Here is a 20,117-nt window from a genome sequence, read left to right as displayed (position 1 = left end):
GAAAAGCGATTACTTTCCTGATTTAAGTATTTTTTGCTGTTTTTTACCTGAAATACCTTCTCGTGCTTACCTTGAACAAGCTTAAACTGTTTTTTTAACTGTTTGTTGCATTATATATTATCTGCACTTAAAGTTTCATTTAGTCGAAAATTGGTCGAAAGTTGTTTGTTTGTTTGTTAATTTAACTGTTGAGGCTGTCCACTAAAGTGTGCTAGCCTGTGTAACTGATTTATTACTGTTTCCTGCATTTCTGTGTGCTTTCTATCTCAAAAACAAAAAAATCCTTGTTTTCCTGCCTCTCCTCGACTAGTTTAGACCAGTATACAGGCTTTGCTGTATTCTGGGCTGTGGTGTAGTTCCTGTGGTGTCCATTGCCTTACTTGGATAGAAGGAAGTTTCTTTGCTCACCAGTGGGAGTGGGGAGTCTTGAGCAGCCTATCTGTCCCTGAAGGAGTGACCTCAGCACAAGAGCTTGTAGTAATTGGTTGTTTTGGACCATTTCTAGCTCTTTTGAAGTTCCCTGTTTAAAATCCACCTCTGAGCGTTTTTTTCTGGCTATACTACTCAGCAACAGCTCCTCGTGGTCCTAGCAGTAGAAAACTGAGAAAAGCGACTACTTTCCTGATTTAAGTATTTTTTTGCTGTTTTTTACCTGAAATACCTTCTCTTGCTTACCTTGAACAAGCTTAAACTGTTTTTTTAACTGTTTGTTGCATTATATATTATCTGCACTTAAAGTTTCATTTAGTCAAAAATTGGTCGAAAGTTGTTTGTTTGTTTGTTAATTTAACTGTGAGGCTGCCCACTAAAGTGTGCTAGCCTGTGTAACTGATTTATTACTGTTTCCTGCATTTCTGTGTGCTTTCTATCTCAAAACCAAAAAAAAAAAAAAATTCTTGTTTCCCCACCTCTCCTCGACTAGTTTAGACCAGTATACAGGCTTTGCTGTATTCTGGGCTGTGGTGTAGTTCCTGTGGTGTCCATTGCCTTACTTGGATAGAAGGAAGTTTCTTTTTCCTCACCAGTGGGAGTGGGGAGCCTTGAGCAGCCCATCTGTCCCTGAAGGAGTGACCTCAGCACAAGAGCTTGTAGTAATTGGTTGTTTTGGACCATTTCTAGCTCTTTTGAAGTTCCCTGTTTAAAATCCGCCTCTGAGCATTTTTTTCTGGTTATACTATTCAGCAACAGCTCCTCGTAGTCTTGCAGAGTGGTCCTAGCAGCAGAGAACTGAGAAAAGTGACTACTTTCCTGATTTAAGTATTTTTTGCTGTTTTTTACCTGAAATACCTTCTCTTGCTTACCTTGAACAAGCTTAAACTGTTTTTTTTAACTGTTTGTTGCATTATATATTATCTGCACTTAAAGTTTCATTTAGTCGAAAATTGGTCGAAAGTTGTTTGTTTGTTTGTTAATTTAACTGTTGAGGCTGCCCACTAAAGTGTGCTAGCCTGTGTAACTGATTTATCACTGTTTCCTGCATTTCTGTGTGTTTTCTATCTGAAAAACAAAAAAACAAAAAAAATCCTTGTTTTCCCGCCTCTCCTCGACTAGTTTAGACCAGTATACAGGCTTTGCTGTATTCTGGGCTGTGGTGTAGTTCCTGTGGTGTCCATTGCCTTACTTGGATAGAAGGAAGTTTCTTTGCTCACCAGTGGGAGTGGGGAGCATTGAGCAGCCTATCTGTCCCTGATGGAGTGACCTCAGCACAAGAGCTTGTAGTAATTGGTTGTTTTGGACCATTTCTAGCTCTTTTGAAGTTCCCTGTTTAAAATACGAGTTTGCACGGCTTTGCGCGGTTGTGCGCATAGCGCAGCGCCAGTTAAACAAGGTTAAAATTTTTCTGGCTCCGCCAAGTCTGCTCTTCAAATTTTCCCTTAAGAAAGCTCTACTCTTATAATAATCTAGTCTAATCACTTTATTATAAGCCTAGCACTTGTTCTCAAAACCTCTCTTCCAAGTAAGTACTCGCTAACTAAAGTAAGCACTACATCCACCTACCTTCCCTGTGAGTGCCCACCTCACTTAAAGGCACAGCACTCCCTTATAATATTCTAGCATGTTGAGTGGTAGATTGCTGGCATCCTCTCTGGTTCAGCTGGTTAATCTGGGAATCTTGAGACAATGCTACAATTGTCTCATGTACACAGACAACCCTCTCCTTCTCCCAACAAACACAAATACATGTGAGAGATGCAACTATATAGCCAAACTGGAGGCTGAACTCTCTCAACTCAGGACTGGCAAGACCAGACAGGAGGAGAAGGTAACCACACACACACCAAACCCAGTCCCACATAGACCTACTACCACAACTGCAAATCAAACACATAAAAACACAAAGACATACTCGGAGACTCTAACAAAAAACTTACCAAACAACAGAGGCCCCCAAAGCAGACACCCAAAAATCCACCACCTCAAAACATAACACATGCGTCACATACTTCAATAAATCAGTGTGTCAAACAATCACAGCCCGTAAGGCCAAACACCATGCCTGATACACTAGTAATAGGTGACTCTATAGTCAGACACACTGACGTTCCGCTTACCAGGCTGAACAAGGAGTGGGTAACGGTGAGCTGCTTATTGGGAGCTAGGATCCACCACATAACACACACACTCAGGTCACCCCAAAGCAAGTACAAATATGACTCCGTCATTGTCCATGCCGACGTGAATGACCTGAGACGTACTTCCCTGGACTACATGAAAAGAGACATAGAGGAGCTCTCTGATTATGTAGCCCAGGCTGGTATGACCCTGACCCTGAGCAGTATCTTGCCCTCACCAAGAATGATGCCACAATACAAAGACAAGATGACCAGCTTTAATAATTGGCTCAAATACTGGTGTCATTCTAGGGGGATCCAGTGTCTGTCTGCTTGGGATGACATGCTGGACAAGCCACGCTGCTTCGCAAGGGACGGCTTGCATCTTTCACCACTGGGCTTCCGGATATTGGCTAAGGCTCTTGCCTCCCCCATAGTGCCTTTTTTAGGCAAGGCTCAAAAGACAAACCCACCTCCTTAGAAAACAAAAATGGAAAAAAATTAAGGGTAATGCGGCTCAACGCCAGAAGTCTAAATCTCAAGATACAGGCTCTCGAAGCACTCCGCAGTATGGAGGACATCGATGTCTGTGCAGTAACTGAAACCTGGTTCAAGGCTCCTGAGAGCACCCCAGCGCTACCAGGCTATACCTCGTATCATGCTTTTCGGCCCCAAAACTCGGGTCAAACCAAAAAGGGAGGGGGAGTGTCCATATTCATCAAGGACACCCACACCTCCAGGTTAGTGGCAACACATGAAGCATCAGAGACCATCCAGGTGCAACTAACCATAGGCAAAACTGCTATACAACTGGTAGCATGTTACAGACCACCCTCCCAATCTCAGGAACCCCACTCAGCCTTCCTGAAGACATTGGAGGATATGAATGTCTCACCAAACACCATCATATTGGGAGACTTCAACTACCCTAACATAGACTGGGTGCTTTATTCTAGCCCTTACACCCTAGCCTAAAGGTTCCTGGAATTCATAAATGCAAACGAAATGGAACAGCTAGTCACCTCTCCCACAAGGGGAGATAATATACTAGACCTGATCATCACAAACATGGGGACAAATTGCTCCTCACTGGAAGTATACCCTTCACTAGTGAGATCTGACCACAAACTAATCACCCTGGATATACATATCCCACCTCCACCCCCAACACAAAAGACTACAGTGAAAAACTTCTCAAAGCCGACTTTACACTTCTTAAAACTGAGATGGTATCCTTTAAGCCCACTGGGACAGTGGAAACCACATCCCACAATGCAGAATCTTTCACAAATGCTTTCTATGGACATCTCCAAGAATGCATGGATCATGCAATCCCAAATAAAACCAAGACCCTCTCCACCAAGGGCAGGCGTCCTGTCTGGTGGACCCCAGCCATAAACAAATTGTATAACAAAAGAAGGAAGCTACTGCATGACAGAGCAAAATCCCATAAAGAGAAGGCATCTCTGATCAGCACTAGTAGAAAGCTACGTTCTCTCATAAAAACATCCAAGGCCAACTTTGAGAGAAAAATCGCTATGGACACTAAAGATAACCACAAGGCCTTCTTCAGCTATGTTAGAAACCTGGGCGGAAACCCTCAGATATGTTCAGAGTTAGTTCACAATGACAAAAAATACACTGAACCCACAGATATTGCCAACATTCTGGCAGACAGGTTCAGTGCAAATTTCTCCCCTCCCTCACCCCCAAAAGAAGAATGTAACCTCCCTGTCATTGCAGATGTCCAGGTGAGAACCGCCCTCAGCAAAGCTAAAATCACAGCATCAATGGGACCTGACGGTATCCCAGTTTGTGTGCTATGTGAACTCCAAGAGGAGCTAAACCCGCACATAAAAATGCTATTTAACCTTAGCCTTACTACAGGATATGTACCTAAAAACTGGCGTACAGCAACAGTAGTCCCACTCCACAAAGGAGGCACCTCTACTGACCCTGGTAACTACCGCCCCATAAGCTTAACCAGCCTGGTCTGCAAAGCTATGGAAAGAATCAGTATGGAACTAATAAACAGAGACATTGGGGACTTACAGACACTTGATCCCACCCAGTTCCTGCCTTTTAAACCTGGTTGACTTTTTCAAAACAATCACTAGAGCCATTGATGAGGGCAAAGCAGTCCATACAGCCTACCTGGACTTGGCTAAAGCTTTCAACACAATACCCCACTCTGGCATCATAGACAAGCTCAACAGCTTAAATGTAAATCCATATGTCATAAGATGGGTGGCAAACTGGCTAAAGGATAGAACCCATAAAGTCAAAATCACTGGAGCCATGTCAGACTCAAAGCCAGTGACAAGTGGTGTCCCGCAGGGCTCTGTCCTGGGACCCCTCTTGTTCGGCATTTATTTCTCAGATGTGAAAGCAAACATGGGAGGGTTGTGGCTGATAAAGTTCGCAGATGACTGCAAACTAGGCGCCATAGTCGATACACCAGCTGACACATACATCCTACAGAAAGGCCTCACTGAAACGGACAACTGGTGCCGGAGTCATGGCCTTAAACTAAATGCCAAAAAATGTATAGTCATCCCCTTTGGGAAAAGCAAAGTGCCCACAAATTATCATATAGGCGGTAATCCACTGAGTACGGAAAAAAGTAATCAGAGACCTGGGGACCCAAGTCGATAGTGACCTCTCATTTGACACCCACATTGCCAAAGTGGTTAGAAAGACTTTCTACCTTGCCCACCTTACCATGAAGGGATTCACATCCAGATCAAAGGAGGTCATTGTGTCCCTGTACTCCTCCCTTATCAGGCCCATGATTCAGTACAATGCCCCATTTGGTATGTACCTCACCCGGCACTTGCAACAGCTAGAGAGACCCCAAAAGTACATCACCAAGATCAAGGGTCTCCAACATATGTCATATGCTGCCAGACTAAAGAAACTCCAACTCTATTCAGTAGCATACCGCCTACTCAGAGGTGATCTGTGCCTGATGTACAAGGCCATGTCCAATCAGGAATTGATGGACATGCTCCACCTCAAAAAATCCAAATCCATCAGAACCATGAGAGCTAAAGATTTGAACCTCAGCACAAATGTGAATAGGACATGCTGGAGGGACAGATTCATAACTCAGAGGCTTCCCATACTCAGGAACAGAATCCCAGTTCATGTTAGGCAGAGCCCCTCACTGAATCTCTTCAAGAGAAATCTTGACGAGTGGATGGGTGATCATAGGTTTACCCCAGGGGTCATCTCTGTGTCACTACTAGACAGAGGCACAGTAAACTAATTCTATTCTGTAAGGGGGTCATCACTGTGTCACTACTAGACAGAGGCACAGTATTCTAAATCTATTCCGTACACTTTTGTACCATTACATGGGGTGGCGAAAGCCACATCACTATGGCTAGGCTTATAAAAGCCCCAGGGCAGATAGCCTAGTACCAAACTATGAAACTATGAAACCTCCATGGCTGCCTGAATAATGACTGACTAGTTATCTCTGACACGTAATGTTGGGAATACCTTGTAAAGGAGAATGAATGGTCTCAAGAATGATGTGAAAGGGGTTGATGGTCAGCAGGAATGGATGGAAAAAAGATGTGGACAAAATTAAATAAGCTACTATCCTTCAAAACATACACTGTTCAAAATGTGTGCTTGTCCAAACAAAAAAAGCAACATTTGTTGAATCTAAAATGTTGAAAAACAATTATTAAAATGTTGAGAATTCTTTTGTTTAGCTTTCAATCTTCTTGTTTCTTATTTATGCTCCTTTTCTTCTAACTAAATTTAAAAATAAATACACCTAAAATGTCTCTTACATGGATGGAGTTTCCTGTTCTCTTAAACTTCTGTGCTACAAATCTGAATTTTATTTTTGCTTCTTAAAATATTAATCTGATGAGTACCCTTTTTGTAAGTATTTTACATACAAATATTACAGAATGCTAAGACATCAATCCTGTTATGTATTGGTGCTTTCATTCATGGTAAGTTCATGAAATTGTTGAGTAAGCCTCTCTTTAGACCTCCTAACTCTTGACTTAGTTACTGATAACAGTTGTTATAATTAAATTAGCTTCTCGTCTTTTGTATAAAGTCAAAAAACACAATAAAAACAGAGAAAATTGCTGTGGAATATGTAATATAAAATTCAATTCCTCCTCCACTATAGTTTACTTCAATATAATGATGGTTTCTTTTTTCTTTTCTTTCCCCAATAGATCAGGAACAGACCATGCATCGACTGAGTGCTTCTGTTTTACGCCAGTCAATCAATAAAGAGTCTGCATTCTGTCTGCCTCTAAAAAAGATGCAAGGTATGAGAGCAACTGCAAACATCTTTTACAGAAATATTTTGTGAAACATCTGCTGTAAAAATACAAATTTTCTAAATTTTGCAATAAACTGAGAAATGTGCCATGTTCTTGTAGCTCATAGGTTCATAGGCTAGTACTAGGCTAACTGCCCTTGCAAGCCTAGCCAATCACCCCTTGTGAGACTCAAACTGATGCACCTTGTGCTTGTAAGGCAAACACCTTAACCATTAGGCCACCCTCCCAACCCCTGTCAGCAAGAAATATGATTTTTTTCTTTTGCTTTTAAACAAATAGGCATATTAAATACACACAACCTTTGCATATATGACAGCCTATTGTCCCATATAGCTGAGACTTTAGAAGAAATATTAAGACAGTATAAATAAGTCAATCTAACTATATCTTAGATACACAGAGTAAAATACATTCCATGGATAAAGTGCTAGATAGATCTCAACACAAATAATATCATTACATTCAAAAAGTAGATTTAAGTTCAACATCCTGGAACAAAAAAAAAAAAGAAGAATTCAATAAATGCTACAGACTGCAGTATCATACATAATAAATTGCATTGATGTTAGCGGTGTCTATTAAGGATGAAGTTGGAATGCCTGTGAAATAGCGTGGTAAGTTTTGTGTTGCTGCTCATTTAAGTTTGTATGTTGTTAAAATAAATACATATGAAAAAATGCCTGAATATAGATTTGTACATAGTGTGCACTGGTGTGAGGAAAAATCCATACATCTTCTTTAGAGTACTCATTGCAGAGTTCTAGGCTGCAGATTGTAGATGAGAACAGGGTGAAATTTTCCCTTGGCTGTATGGATGTCATTTAAATATGATTTTGAAGAAGAAGCTCATGGACCACAGAAATCATGGCTTCAGAATTTAAATGTATTTTTCTTTTGTAGCTTTCTTGACATTTCTTGTTTGCAATAATTTAATTTTGTGTTCCATGCCAAAACACTCTATACATAGTCATCTAACACTATGCTAGTGAACAACAAAGAAGGTAAAGTGAATGTGATAATTGATTTCTTCTGAATGGGCACTTTACATTTTGTCCTATATAGCTGTTTTAATTTCAGAACTTGCGGACTCTTGACTGCCTGAACATTCTCTACAGACAGGTTTAGTTTTTTTAATGATGAAATACGTTTTTGCACTTCAGATTCACATGTGGAAAAGCCTTATTCATTCGTTATCTCTAATACACACTTCAACATGTCCACCGTATGTTACTGAAAATTAGAGAATTGGGATTCTGTCTCAATTCTCCCTAAAAGTTCCTTCTTCAGCAAACAATTAAGGCTTACCCCCTGAATTTATTTTAAAGACTGTCTGCTTGAGTAAGAATTTTATATTTTTAGTAATCTATTAGCCCATGGCTTCTACTAGTGTATCTCTACAACTTAAGCATGTGATCAGAATTCAAGCAATAATGCTTCTAAAAGTTGAGAGAAGACTATTCCAAAATTTTGAGATTGTGGTAGATGGGATGGTCATGGAAGTCTTATAGCACTAGGATGAAAGTTCATCAAAGAAAAGCAAACACTGCTTATCTGAAATTGCTGCAGTCAGAGGGAACAAACTACCTACCTTTCCTATCATGTTCTTTAAGAATAAGCTTAACAGGGTAATAAGGATAAGTTGTATGAAAGTGAATGATGAATTCAAAATGGAAGTCCTTTCAGTTTACCCATCTGTAAGTGCATGCAGTAATGTTTGCACTTCTTACAGTTGCCTATTATTTCAACAAAAGATAACTGGTTGCTGAGAACTGGGAAAGACACAATCAATAGCAATTACTGCAGCTGTGAAGAATCTGAACATCTATTGTCATGTGTAAGTGCATCTTACACAATAGTGCTTTCCGGGTCAGATGTAACTCCATGTAATTTAAAGGTTTGACTAACTTAACAAGTGATCTGTTCTTATTGAGAAGATTAATATTTTTAATGTCAACAGGCTAAATCCTTCCAGGCTAAAAGAGCATAGCTTTATTTTTTGGAGTTAAGCTTGAGGTTTGGTTTATCTAATCTATTTTTAAAACAGGCAAATATCTTTTGAAGTGTGCTGGTATTTTCTGCAAAGCAGCCTGAGGAGAAAAAACATTGTAATGTGATTAGTATATTGAATAAAAGACATAAGAAACATAGAGGTGGTATATTATTGACAACTATAGTTGACAGAGGCAAACCAAATATAGTATCTCATTATACATCCTTTGATATGGGTAGAGATAGTGACATGTGCCCTGACCATAAAGTGTTACTGGTTAAGTAACTAGAAATACAATTTAATTGTTTACAAAGTAGGTTTTTCATAAATCCATAGTTGTATTTTTAGCAATCTCATTGTTAGTTGACTATTCTGGAACCCAAAGCCCAAGATTACATGTTGTAGCTTATAGGTGCCCATGCAATCATCATGTTTTTCTTGAAGGCATGGATTAATGGGGCTGAGTTTACTTGAAAGGAACCATTTCATGGCTTTGGTGTTGCTTAAATTAATTTTAATGAAACCAGTTTTTCTCTTGAGCTTCAAGTCAACTTTGTTACAATTGCCTTATGTACACAGACAACCCTATCCTCCTTCCAACAAACTCTAATACATGTGAGAGATGCAGCTACACAGCCAAACTGGAGGCAGAGCTCTCTCAACCCAAGACTGGCACAGTCAGTCAGGAGGAAAAGGTAACCACCCGCACCACAAATCCAGTCTCACACAGACCTATTGCATCTGCATACCCAACACATAAACACACAAAAACATACTCGGAGGCTCTAAATAAAAATCTGCCTAAACAGCAAAGACCTCCTAAGCAGATATCCAAGCAACAGCCACCCCTCAACAATACCCACAAATCACATATCTCACAAAATCAGTGTGCCTCACAGTCACAGCCCTTAAGGCCAAACAACACACCGAATACACTTGTTATAGGGGACTCTATTGTACGACACACTGATGTCCCGCTCACCAGACTGAACAAGGAGAAGGTCACTGTAAGCTGCCTGTCAGGTGCCAGGATCCGCCACATAACGCAAGCACTCGGGTCACTCCAAAGCAAGTACAAGTATGACTCCGTCATTGTCCATGCTGGTGTGAATGACCTGAGATGTACCTCCCTGGACTACATGAAAAGAGACATAGAGGAGCTCTCTGATCATGCAGAGGCTGGTATGACCCTGACCTTGAGTAGCATCTTGCCCTCACCTAGAATGATGCCACAGTATAAAGACAAAATGATCAGTTTCAACAATTGGCTAAAGTATTGGTGTCATTCAAAGGGGATCCAGTGTCTGTCAGCCTGGGATGACATGCTCGACAAGCCACGTTCACAAGGGATGGCTTGCACCTGTCACCCTTAGGCTTTCGTATACTGGCCAAGGCTCTTGCCCCACCCCCATAGTGCCTTTTTTTAGGCAAGGCTCAAAGGACAAACCCACCTCCATAGACAACCCAAGGATAAAAAAACTAAAGGTAATGCTACTCAATGCCAGAAGTCTAAACCTCAAGATGCACTCACTCAAGGCTCTCCTCAGTATGGAGAAAATCGATGTCTGTGCAGTAACAGAAACCTGGTTCAAGGCTCCTGAGAGCACCCCAGCACTAACTCATACCATGCGTTTTGGCCCCAAAACTCGGACCGAAGCACAAAAGGAGGGGGAGTATCTATATTCATCAAAGATACCTACACCTCCAGGTTAGTGGCACTGCATGAAGCATCGGAAACCATCCATGTGCAACTAACAGTGGGCAAAACTGCCTTTCAGTTTGTAGCCTGCTATAGAACACCCTCCCTATTATAGGAACCCCACTTGGCATTCCTGAGAGCACTGGAGAATATGAAGGTCTCTCCAAACACTATGTTATTGGGTGACTTCAACTACTCAAGCATTGACTGGGAAAACTACTCAAGCCCAAACACCCTCGCCCAACGATTCCTTGAATTTATAAACTCTAAAACGATGGAACAACTGGTCACCACTCCCACAAGAGGAAACAACATATTGGACCTGGTAATCACCAACATGGGGACTCTTATGTTCCACACCAGAGGTAAACCTCTCATTGGTAAGATCAGACCATAAACAAATTTCCCTAGACATCCATATCCCGTCCCCACCCCCAGCCAAGGAAATCACGGTAAAGAATTTCTCAAAAGCCAACTTTGCACTTCTCAAGACTGAGGTGGAATCCTTCAAAGCCCCCGGGCCAGAGGATAATACAGCCCAATCCGCAGAATCCTTTACAAATGCATTCCATGAGCACCTGCAGGAATGCATGGATTGTGCTATCCCAAATAAAACCAAGACTCACTCCTCCAAAAACAGGAGACCTGTCTGGTGGACCCCGGCCATAAATAAGCTATACAACAGAAGAAGGAAGCTACTACATGACAGAGCAAAATCCCAAAAAGGGAAGGCATCTCTGATCAGTATTAGCAAGAAACTTCGATCACTCATAAAATCATCAAAGGCCAGTTTCGAAAGAAAAATTGCCCTAGACACTAAGGATAATCACAAGGCCTTCTTTAGTTATGTCAGGAATATGGGTGGAAACTCCCAGATATGCTCTGAATTGTTGCATAACGGTACAAAATATACCGAACCTACAGACATAGCCAACATCCTGGCTGACAGATTCATTGCAAACTTCTACCCCCCTTCCCCCCCCCAAAGGAGCGAATGCCTATCCCAACTGAATGTAACCTCCCTGACATCACAGATGCACAGGTGAAAGCTGCCGTCTCCAAAGCAAAAAACACAGCATCTATGGACCGGATGGTGTCCCAGGCTGTGTCTTACATGAGCTCCAAGAAGAACTGAACCCTCACATTAAGGCACTGTTCAAACTTAGCCTTACTACAGGATATGTACCCAAAGAATGGCGTACAGCTACAGTGGTCCCACTCCACAAAGGTGGTACCACAACGGACCCCGGGAACTATCGCCCCATAAGCCTGACTAGTCTGGTCTGTAAAGCTATGGAACGTCTTATCATGGAACTCATAAACAAAGACATTGGGAGCCTCCAGACACTGGACCCTACCCAATTCGGCTCTGTTAAGGGCAGATCTTGCCTCTTAAACCTAGTTGATTTCTTTGAAACAGTTACCAAAGCCATAGATGAGGGCAAGGTAGTCCACACAGCCTACCTGGACCTCGCAAAAGCCTTCGACACAATACCCCACTCGGGCATCATAAATAAGCTTACCAGCTTAAATATCAACCCCTATATCACAAGATGGGTTGCAAACTGGCTCAGGGATAGAACCCACATGGTCAGAATCGCAGGTGCCATGTCCGAATCCAAACCAGTTACAAGTGGTGTCCCACAGGGCTCAGTTCTGGGACCTCTCTTGTTTGGTATATACTTCTCTGAGGTTCAGGCTAACACAGGGGTATTATGGCTGACAAAGTTCACAGATGACTGAAAACTGGGGGCCATAATCGAATCTCCAGCTGACACAAGCATCCTCCAAAAGGGTCTCACAGAGACGGATGCTTGGTGCCAGAGCCACGGCCTCAAGCTAAATGCTAAAAAGTGCATAGTACGGAAGAAGTAATTAGAGATTTGGGGACCAACATAGATAGTAATCTCCCCTTTGATAATCACGTTGCCAAAGTGGTTAGAAAAACCTTCTATATAGCCCACCTTATCACGAAAGGGTTCGCATCTAGATCAAGAGAGGTCATTGTACCCTTCTACTCATCACTCATCAGGCCATAATTGAATACAATGCCCCTTTTGGGATGTACCTTACCCGACACCTGCAGCAACTGGAGAGACCCCAAAAGTACCTCATCAAGAGGATCATGGGCTCCAAACAGATGTCCTATGCAGCTCAACTAAAGAAACTCCAGCTCTACTCAGTTGCTTACCGCCTATTCAGAGGTAATCTATGCCCAACATACAAAGCCATGTCAAACTCAGAATTAATGGACATGCTCCACCTCAAAAAATCCAAATCCCTTAGAGCTACACGCTCCAGGGACTTAAACCTCAGCACAAAAATAAATAGGACATGCTGGAGGGACAGATTCATTTCCCAGAGGCTCCCCTCACTCTGGAATAGAATCCCAATTCATGTTAGACATAGCCCCTCGCTGACCTTCTTCAAGCAAAATCTGAATGCGTGAATGGGAAATCGCAAATTCACCCCTGGGATCTCTTCTGTGTCCCTGCTAGACAGAGGCACAGTAAACTAATCATCTGGATCCGATATCGATCCCAACCGCATAGTTTTCAGCTATGGACCCCCTGTACACCTTAACCCCAAGAGACGGAACCCGGACCCACCGCAGCCAAGGCCAAACCAATGAATAAAAAATCTTCTAGCCCGCCTTGACAGGGGGAAGGATTGGAGGGTAGATGCTAGATTGATATGTGGGGGCGGCCACAAAGAGAGGAACTGCAGTCGGAGGTCCCCAGTCCCACCACCGGCGCAAGAGTCTCCGGATGATGGACAGGCATTATTCTAGGAACCAAAGGTCAGAAGAAGATGTGGTGGGGGCACTTTGCGGACAGTCAAAGGCAGGTAGAGCGATACCATAACCTTACTGCATATCAATGTTCTAGAGTGAGCTGTGCTCTTAGCGTTTTACTTATTCACCTTGTTCTTTTCTTCCAAACCGAACAATTTCAGTGTCAGTCGTGTCTCTTGTCATCAAGCAAGAGACACAAACAAGACCTCTTTCTTCGAGAGGCCATGAGCCATGAGAGTTGGGAATGGGCAATCCTTCGCTTTTTTCTTCATAGCAACATACATCGAGGGTGGAGTCCAACATCCTCCTAGACACAGCGAGTCGCACCTTTCTGACCCCTTTGAGTGGTCTCTCCAATTGTCAAGTAGCGTTCACTCTTGATAAGAGTCTCCTCTTGTTATGTCAGCCAAAAACTATTAAAACCTTTCTAAACCTAGCCCTTCCTCTCAGTCCTATTAAGCAAGCAGTTCCTCCTTGGTGGGCTTCTCTGTCCTACACAGGCCTCCTTCCCCTTTTCGAGCTCTCTCCTACAGTGGACTGAAATTTCTGTCTTACAAAGAAAGCCTTTTGGTGCCAGCACATCCCAGCCAAGAGGTTCGAACTTCAAGCTTTATCAGCTAAACTCCTTTACTTGGTTTATATCGGACCGTGTCTCCTCAGGACCAACCGTCCTTCCTTCCTAAAATCGCTGGCCACTCAGCAGCCCAGCCCTCTTTCAAGGCTAGGATTCCAATGATATGGGCTTAAATCTCCTTACATTTATTTCTCACATTATTTTGGATCCATGTTGGATGGGTAAAACATCCTTCCGCTCAGGAGCATCCGGAATATCCTTGGTGCTCCATCCTTCCCTTCCGTGGTGGCAGAGACTCTGTCCCACAGGTTACGAACAAGACAATATCCTACTTCAGAATTTGGGGTTATGCTTACCTCTCGCAACATTCCCATCTGAGTTCCATCTGATTATGTGTCTGCATTGTCTGCAACCTATCCCCCCCTGGCCTTTCTCAGTTTCCTGTTTCCTACATATTTTTGGTTTTTGGTATTGGTATTGTTGCTTTAGCATCTTCGATCCTGAGGGTATGAGGGTAGGGCATTATGGGGGAGTGGAGGGGAGGAGCTGCTTGGATGATCCATAGAAACTATTTATGCGGTTCGGATCCGGATGTCGGATCCATAACCCAGTTGCAGACAAATGAATACACCTACTCAGATGGAACGTTATGGTGAGTACATAACTTCTAATTAAAGGGTACCTTCTGTGACCTACTTTACAGAGGCACAGTAGGCTAATCTAATAGGGAGGCAGAAGCCAAATACACTCTGTCTAGGCTTATAAATGCCCTAGGGCAGATAGCCTAGTATCTACCTATGAACCTATTGTCAGTAAAGTCATCAAATATTTTCCCTTAAATAAAATGCCATTTTCCGTCCCTTCCATCAATTCACAAGTAATTACCTAACCGTAGTTCAGATAACTCACCAAAAGCGACAAAAGCTTTGTTTTCCTCCCCGACCTAGAAATTGTTATATTCAGGAGTTAGAACTTTAAGTAAAAAAATACCATAAAATAAAACAATACACTGCAATCAAACAATGAAACACTATCGCTATAGAATCCAAGAGTTTAGCTTTTCTCACAGAGCAATATTCATGCTTCCTCATCCATCTTCTTTTGCCCCTTCTCTGTACCTTTTTCATCCCAGGCCACCTTACCTGCATAAATCTCCATTGTATTATCCTCTGAAACTTCCCTCACCATTTATTGACCTGGTTTATTCCATTGGTACTCCTCCACCTCAAAAGATTCCAGCTTCACTGATTTAGTCCCCCTGTGAAGGCTGTCAGGCTAGCCAGCTAGAATTTTGTAAATAATTCTGTGTCATTTGTGAATAGTCATATGATGTGTATGCTTGTCTTACAAATGTAAGAAAACTATATGTTATGTGTATATTAGCCTACTGGTGCAGAAGTATGTGTTAAACTGTATGTTATGTACCGAACTTCAAGAATGTAACCACAGTGTATCCTACTGGAAAAGAACAGAAATGTATATACCTGTGCAAATGCATGTTTTAATAGTAGTAGCTAGAACATAGAGTTAACTTGCAACCCTCAAGAAAATACGTTGAAATTGTTTATGACAGTGTTATCTTTCAGTTTCAGCTAGGACACAGGATGTCTGCAGCTAGAAATTCTTTCTATTGTCTGGAAACAGAAATAATTACAGGTTTCAAAGGTAAAAGTGTTTAACTGTTTTACGACTTCCAGTTCCAGGCAAGCTTCTGAGAGACAAGTATTTTTGACACAGAGATGATAAAGAAAGATGTAAACTGAGATAATCCAGAAGAAATGTTTGATAGTAACTTAAGGACTACGTATCTCAGAGAGTGAGTCTGGACATTTTGTATTTTTCTTTGGATCTGATCCTTTCATCAGCACTTCTCATCTATATTTGCCTGGCTCTATAAGTAAGTCATTTAGGGCATTGTATCTCTTAGATATAGATAGGAATGCAGTAAAGATTAGTTTATATGTTTTCTGTATTTATTTGAGACTGTCCTGCAATGTTATTTTAAAATATTTCCTGTGATTCTGAACTCTGTTGTCACTGTGTTGAGTTATTGAGTATTGTCTTCTGCTTTTATTATGAAATATATTTAAACCTTTTAATTCTGGCTGGTTTGTTCAGAGATATTTAAGCTCTTAGAGTACTTACATATGTATTTGATGACACTGTACAGACCACTCTTAAATAGCCTTGCTGTTGGTCACACTTACCATTTGGATGATAGTAACATTACACAGTAGAATTGGTCATCATTTGGGAAGGGTCTTATAGTAGCTAATAAGTAAGGGTGGTTGGTGGCAGTGATTACTGCCTTATAGTCTAGGCAGAAAGGGGCATAGCTAGTAAACCTGTGTCAGCCATCCTCAGGAGTGTGTGTATGTTTGTATATAAATCAGATCTCAAAGTGTGTGTGTCAGCTACTTGGGCATGGATATGAAGCACTGGTTGGACAGAGAGGGTATTGGAGGTTTTGGCATGAACACTCGGCTGAGATCTTAACCCTATAGCTGTGCCAGTGGGAAGTCTTATTGGGGATCTGAAAAGAGAGGGAGAAACCAGCTCCAGACTGGGACAAGGGAAATTGTACTTTACTGTGTGTGCACTTGTCATCCTCCCAATGTGCACGTCCCTCACTGGTGTTAGTGGTGAGGATTGAGGCTACTTGATTACTGGGCCAGTGCAGGGGCATCACACCCCCAACCCAGTCTCCCAGTTCAATTCCATAAGTGCACGATCAGACATGCAGTCTTCTCTAATTGTCACTTCTTTCACATGTTTTGACACACTGTACATACAAACATCTCTTCCCTAGAAAACTAATGGTCAGCTATCCCCAACATTCCTATCACAGCATGACTTTATAGGCAAGAGCATGACACTGAACCTAGCATTATGTCCTTCAGAAACTAACTCTACCACAAACTAAACAACAAGGAATCAACTGAAGCAATGTTGGTGGCCCTATAAGAGAACTTTGATATGGTTAACTATGACATTATGCTCCACAGACACACCAACTATATGGGTATACAGATGCAGAAATGTGAACAGGTGTTTTTTTTTTCTTTTAAAATAAAGTGAGTTTTGGTGATGCATAAATGTACCTCTCTGGAATTTTGAATAATCAGATGGGTTACTAATTCTTGTACGCCATTTTTCTTATGACAGATTATTTGGTCAGTAGATTTTTTATGGTAAGGCAATGAACTCTCAGGATATAGTTGAAGATCAACAGCTTAATAGATACATGATAGGAATGTTGGGGATAGCTGACCATTAGTTTTCTAGGGAAGAGATGTTTGTATGTACAGTGTGTCAAAACATGTGAAAGAAGTGACAGGTCCATTAGCAGTTGTTGATGGGACCAACTTTTCATTGGTATAAGGGGGGTTATGTAGCTATTGTCATGTATCGCTTGAAATAATTGATGAACCAGCAATATGGCGTGGGACAGTAACTTAGACTGGATATAAAAAGTTTACACACCCCTGTTAAAATGCCAGGTTTATGTGATATACAAAAATGAGACCACAACAAATCATTTCAAAACTTTTCCCACCTTTAATGTGACCTATACAATACAATTCAATTCAAAAACTAACAAATCTGTTAGGGGAAAACATAAAAAACGTACAATACGCTGGTTGCATAAGTGTGCACACCCTTAAACTAATACTTTGTTGTAAGTGCACACACTTAAACTAATACTTTGTTGAAGCAACTTTTGATTTAATTACAGCATTCAGTCTTCTTGGGTAGGAGTCTATCAGCATGGCACATCTTGACTTGGCAATATTTACCCACTCTTCCTTGCAATGATTGTGATGGCACATAAATCATATCTGAGATGACTGCTTTCCTCCTTACCCAATGAAGTCACTTTCTGTGTACACCTCTTGTGTTAAATTGGGATGAAAGTGAAAGGACAGCTGGCTATAGTGATATATTTTTAGTTGCTTCTGTACACAGCATGCTGCCTTAGTCCCATCCTCAAAAGTTAGACACCTTCTGTGTACTAATTTGAAGTCAAACTAGGATGTAAAGTGAAATAATAAACAGAGCACAGCAACATATTTCAGTCTATTACTTTTAGCTGTACATATGCATCTTGCTCCTTTTCTTTACACCTAGAAGATAGCCACCTGTACATTCATCTGATTTTAATTGTGAAGAAAAGTAAAAAATAATACTCAAAGTATTTCATTCAAGCCTGTTACTTCTACATAGTACACTGGCTCTTGAAAAGCCATAGTGACCTTATATGCCCACCTCTAAGGTATGAGTTTGAGGAAATTTAAAGAAATAATGACCACTCTGTCCCCAGGCAACACACAAGACATAGAGACCTTCTGTGCATAGCTCTGAAGATTTACCATGAGAAAAATTAAGAGATAATGACCAAAGTATCTCTGCCCCCCCTTACAAACAGAAGTGATCTCTGTACCCACCTCTGAGTGGGGGCAGTTTTAGACTAGGTGAAACCCACAGCAGAAAGCCCTACTAAACCACTTACATAGCTAGGAATGATGGGCCAGAAGCTCTGCATGTCTAGATGTTTTGGGATGCATTTTATGCCTTGCTTTTTTTACTACCCGGAGTTATAAGAGTCATAAGGAGCAATACTACTCACTGTGCCACTATACCAACATGTTCCTTTCTCACATATCCAGCCTAGACCACCAAAGACAGCCACTTATCATGTGCAATGCTGATGTTTAACTGTGATAAAAGTGAAAGAAATCATGGCCAGCATGTTGCTGTTCTACACACATATATAGATCTTAACCTCTCACACACACATACAAGCATAATCAACAGTAACAGCAATGATTGCCTTTGTACAGCATTTGAATGCAGACAGGAAAAACAAGTGAAACAGTATATATTTTAGGAAACATTCCTGAAGAGTCATCTCTCAGAATGATTCAAAATACCTTTCAAGTACCCACCATAGCTAGATTTCCTGACAAAGGCAATGATTTCCTGACTGTGATCCCCTATTTGCATGCCCACATCATTTGACCTTCAGCTGTCTCTCTGTACCATTTTCCTAATGTGCTGATTACTAGACTCCACCAATGGTGGGCTGGACAGCAGAAGTTGAGTGGAGAAGCCTTCTCTTATATTTGCTGACCCTACATGCTAGAGAGGAATCTTTTTTGGTATGCTGTAACTGGATAAAGCTGTGGATAATCATGAAAATCACGCCATGCAAATGCCATCTGGCAACAGCCCACCCTTCTCAGATGCAATAGTTTTACTGTTGTGTCCCATGATTAGAGCGCATCCCCATCAATGGAAATATGTCTTCATTGTGGACAGAAATTTCTTCAATCCCTTTTGGAAGAGGCAAGACAGCAAAACCACTGCCCCCCCACACACACACACACACAACTTCATACACCAGCCAAGCTAATAGTCAATCTTGGGCAATCTCTTTTCTCCATGGAGCCAGGGAAAAAATATTCCACCGTTATTAAAAGCCACAAGATCTGTCTATTCTGTCTATTTTTCAGATAGCATGCATTGTAGTACATTAACTTCTGTAAATTATTCCGTGTACTATTCATGTCGTGGACTTTCTACATAAACATCAAACTTTTCAGCACAGTTAAAACACATTTTAAGTGGATAATCCTCTTAGTCTTAAGATTCATGTTTTACATAAGAAAAAATCCAAATATCTGTTATTTTTTTCTATAGCCTTCAACATTTGAATTATTTACCAGAGCATTTTAAACCTGACTCCTGGTCTTCCTTCCATACACTTCTTAGAGCATGATAGCTTTACTTGGAGATCTAACTTCAGTGTGTTGTTTATCTGCAGAGCTTTTCCATCATAGCTCTCATAGTGTCTGCCATCCTGCAAAAGGACTGCTTGTGACACTTCTGTTAGCTCTTCTTCTTTCTAGAAGTCCAGCTTTGACATGTTTATATTTTGCACATGCTTGCAGTTTCATTTATACAACTTACCCTGTTTGCCATTGAACTACATTTGAATCTTGGTTCATCTTCTTTACTAACAACTTTATCTTCAGGCTCAAACATTCTGGCTGATTTTTATTCTTAAATTGATTAGTATTCTGCAGTTCTTGTCAGTAGTATTTCTTTCTTAATTTAATGCAATATTTCTATTACTTTGTTGGCTTTCATTAATAACAGATGTAGCTAAGTTACTTGCTTTTCAGTGTTCTG

At 41.2% G+C, this 20,117-nt stretch overlaps 1 protein-coding gene across 1 annotated transcript in view; it reads left to right on the top strand.

Moving 5' to 3' along the window:
• Nucleotides 1-20,117, top strand: part of CFAP47 (cilia and flagella associated protein 47) — a 7,413,452-nt gene that overhangs the window by 6,030,349 nt on the left and 1,362,986 nt on the right. The window contains exon 56 of the mRNA XM_044071840.1: nucleotides 6,758-6,853. Coding sequence (XP_043927775.1) covers nucleotides 6,758-6,853 — 96 coding nt within the window. The remainder of the gene's footprint in view (nucleotides 1-6,757; nucleotides 6,854-20,117) is intronic.

This window comes from Protopterus annectens, chromosome 5.part0, assembly GCF_019279795.1.
Source record: "Protopterus annectens isolate FY-2018-M chromosome 5.part0, PAN1.0, whole genome shotgun sequence".
Taxonomy (NCBI): Eukaryota; Metazoa; Chordata; order Ceratodontiformes; family Protopteridae; genus Protopterus; species Protopterus annectens.
The sequence above is the reverse complement of the archived record's forward strand: the minus strand, read 5'-3'. Positions and strand labels throughout refer to the sequence as shown.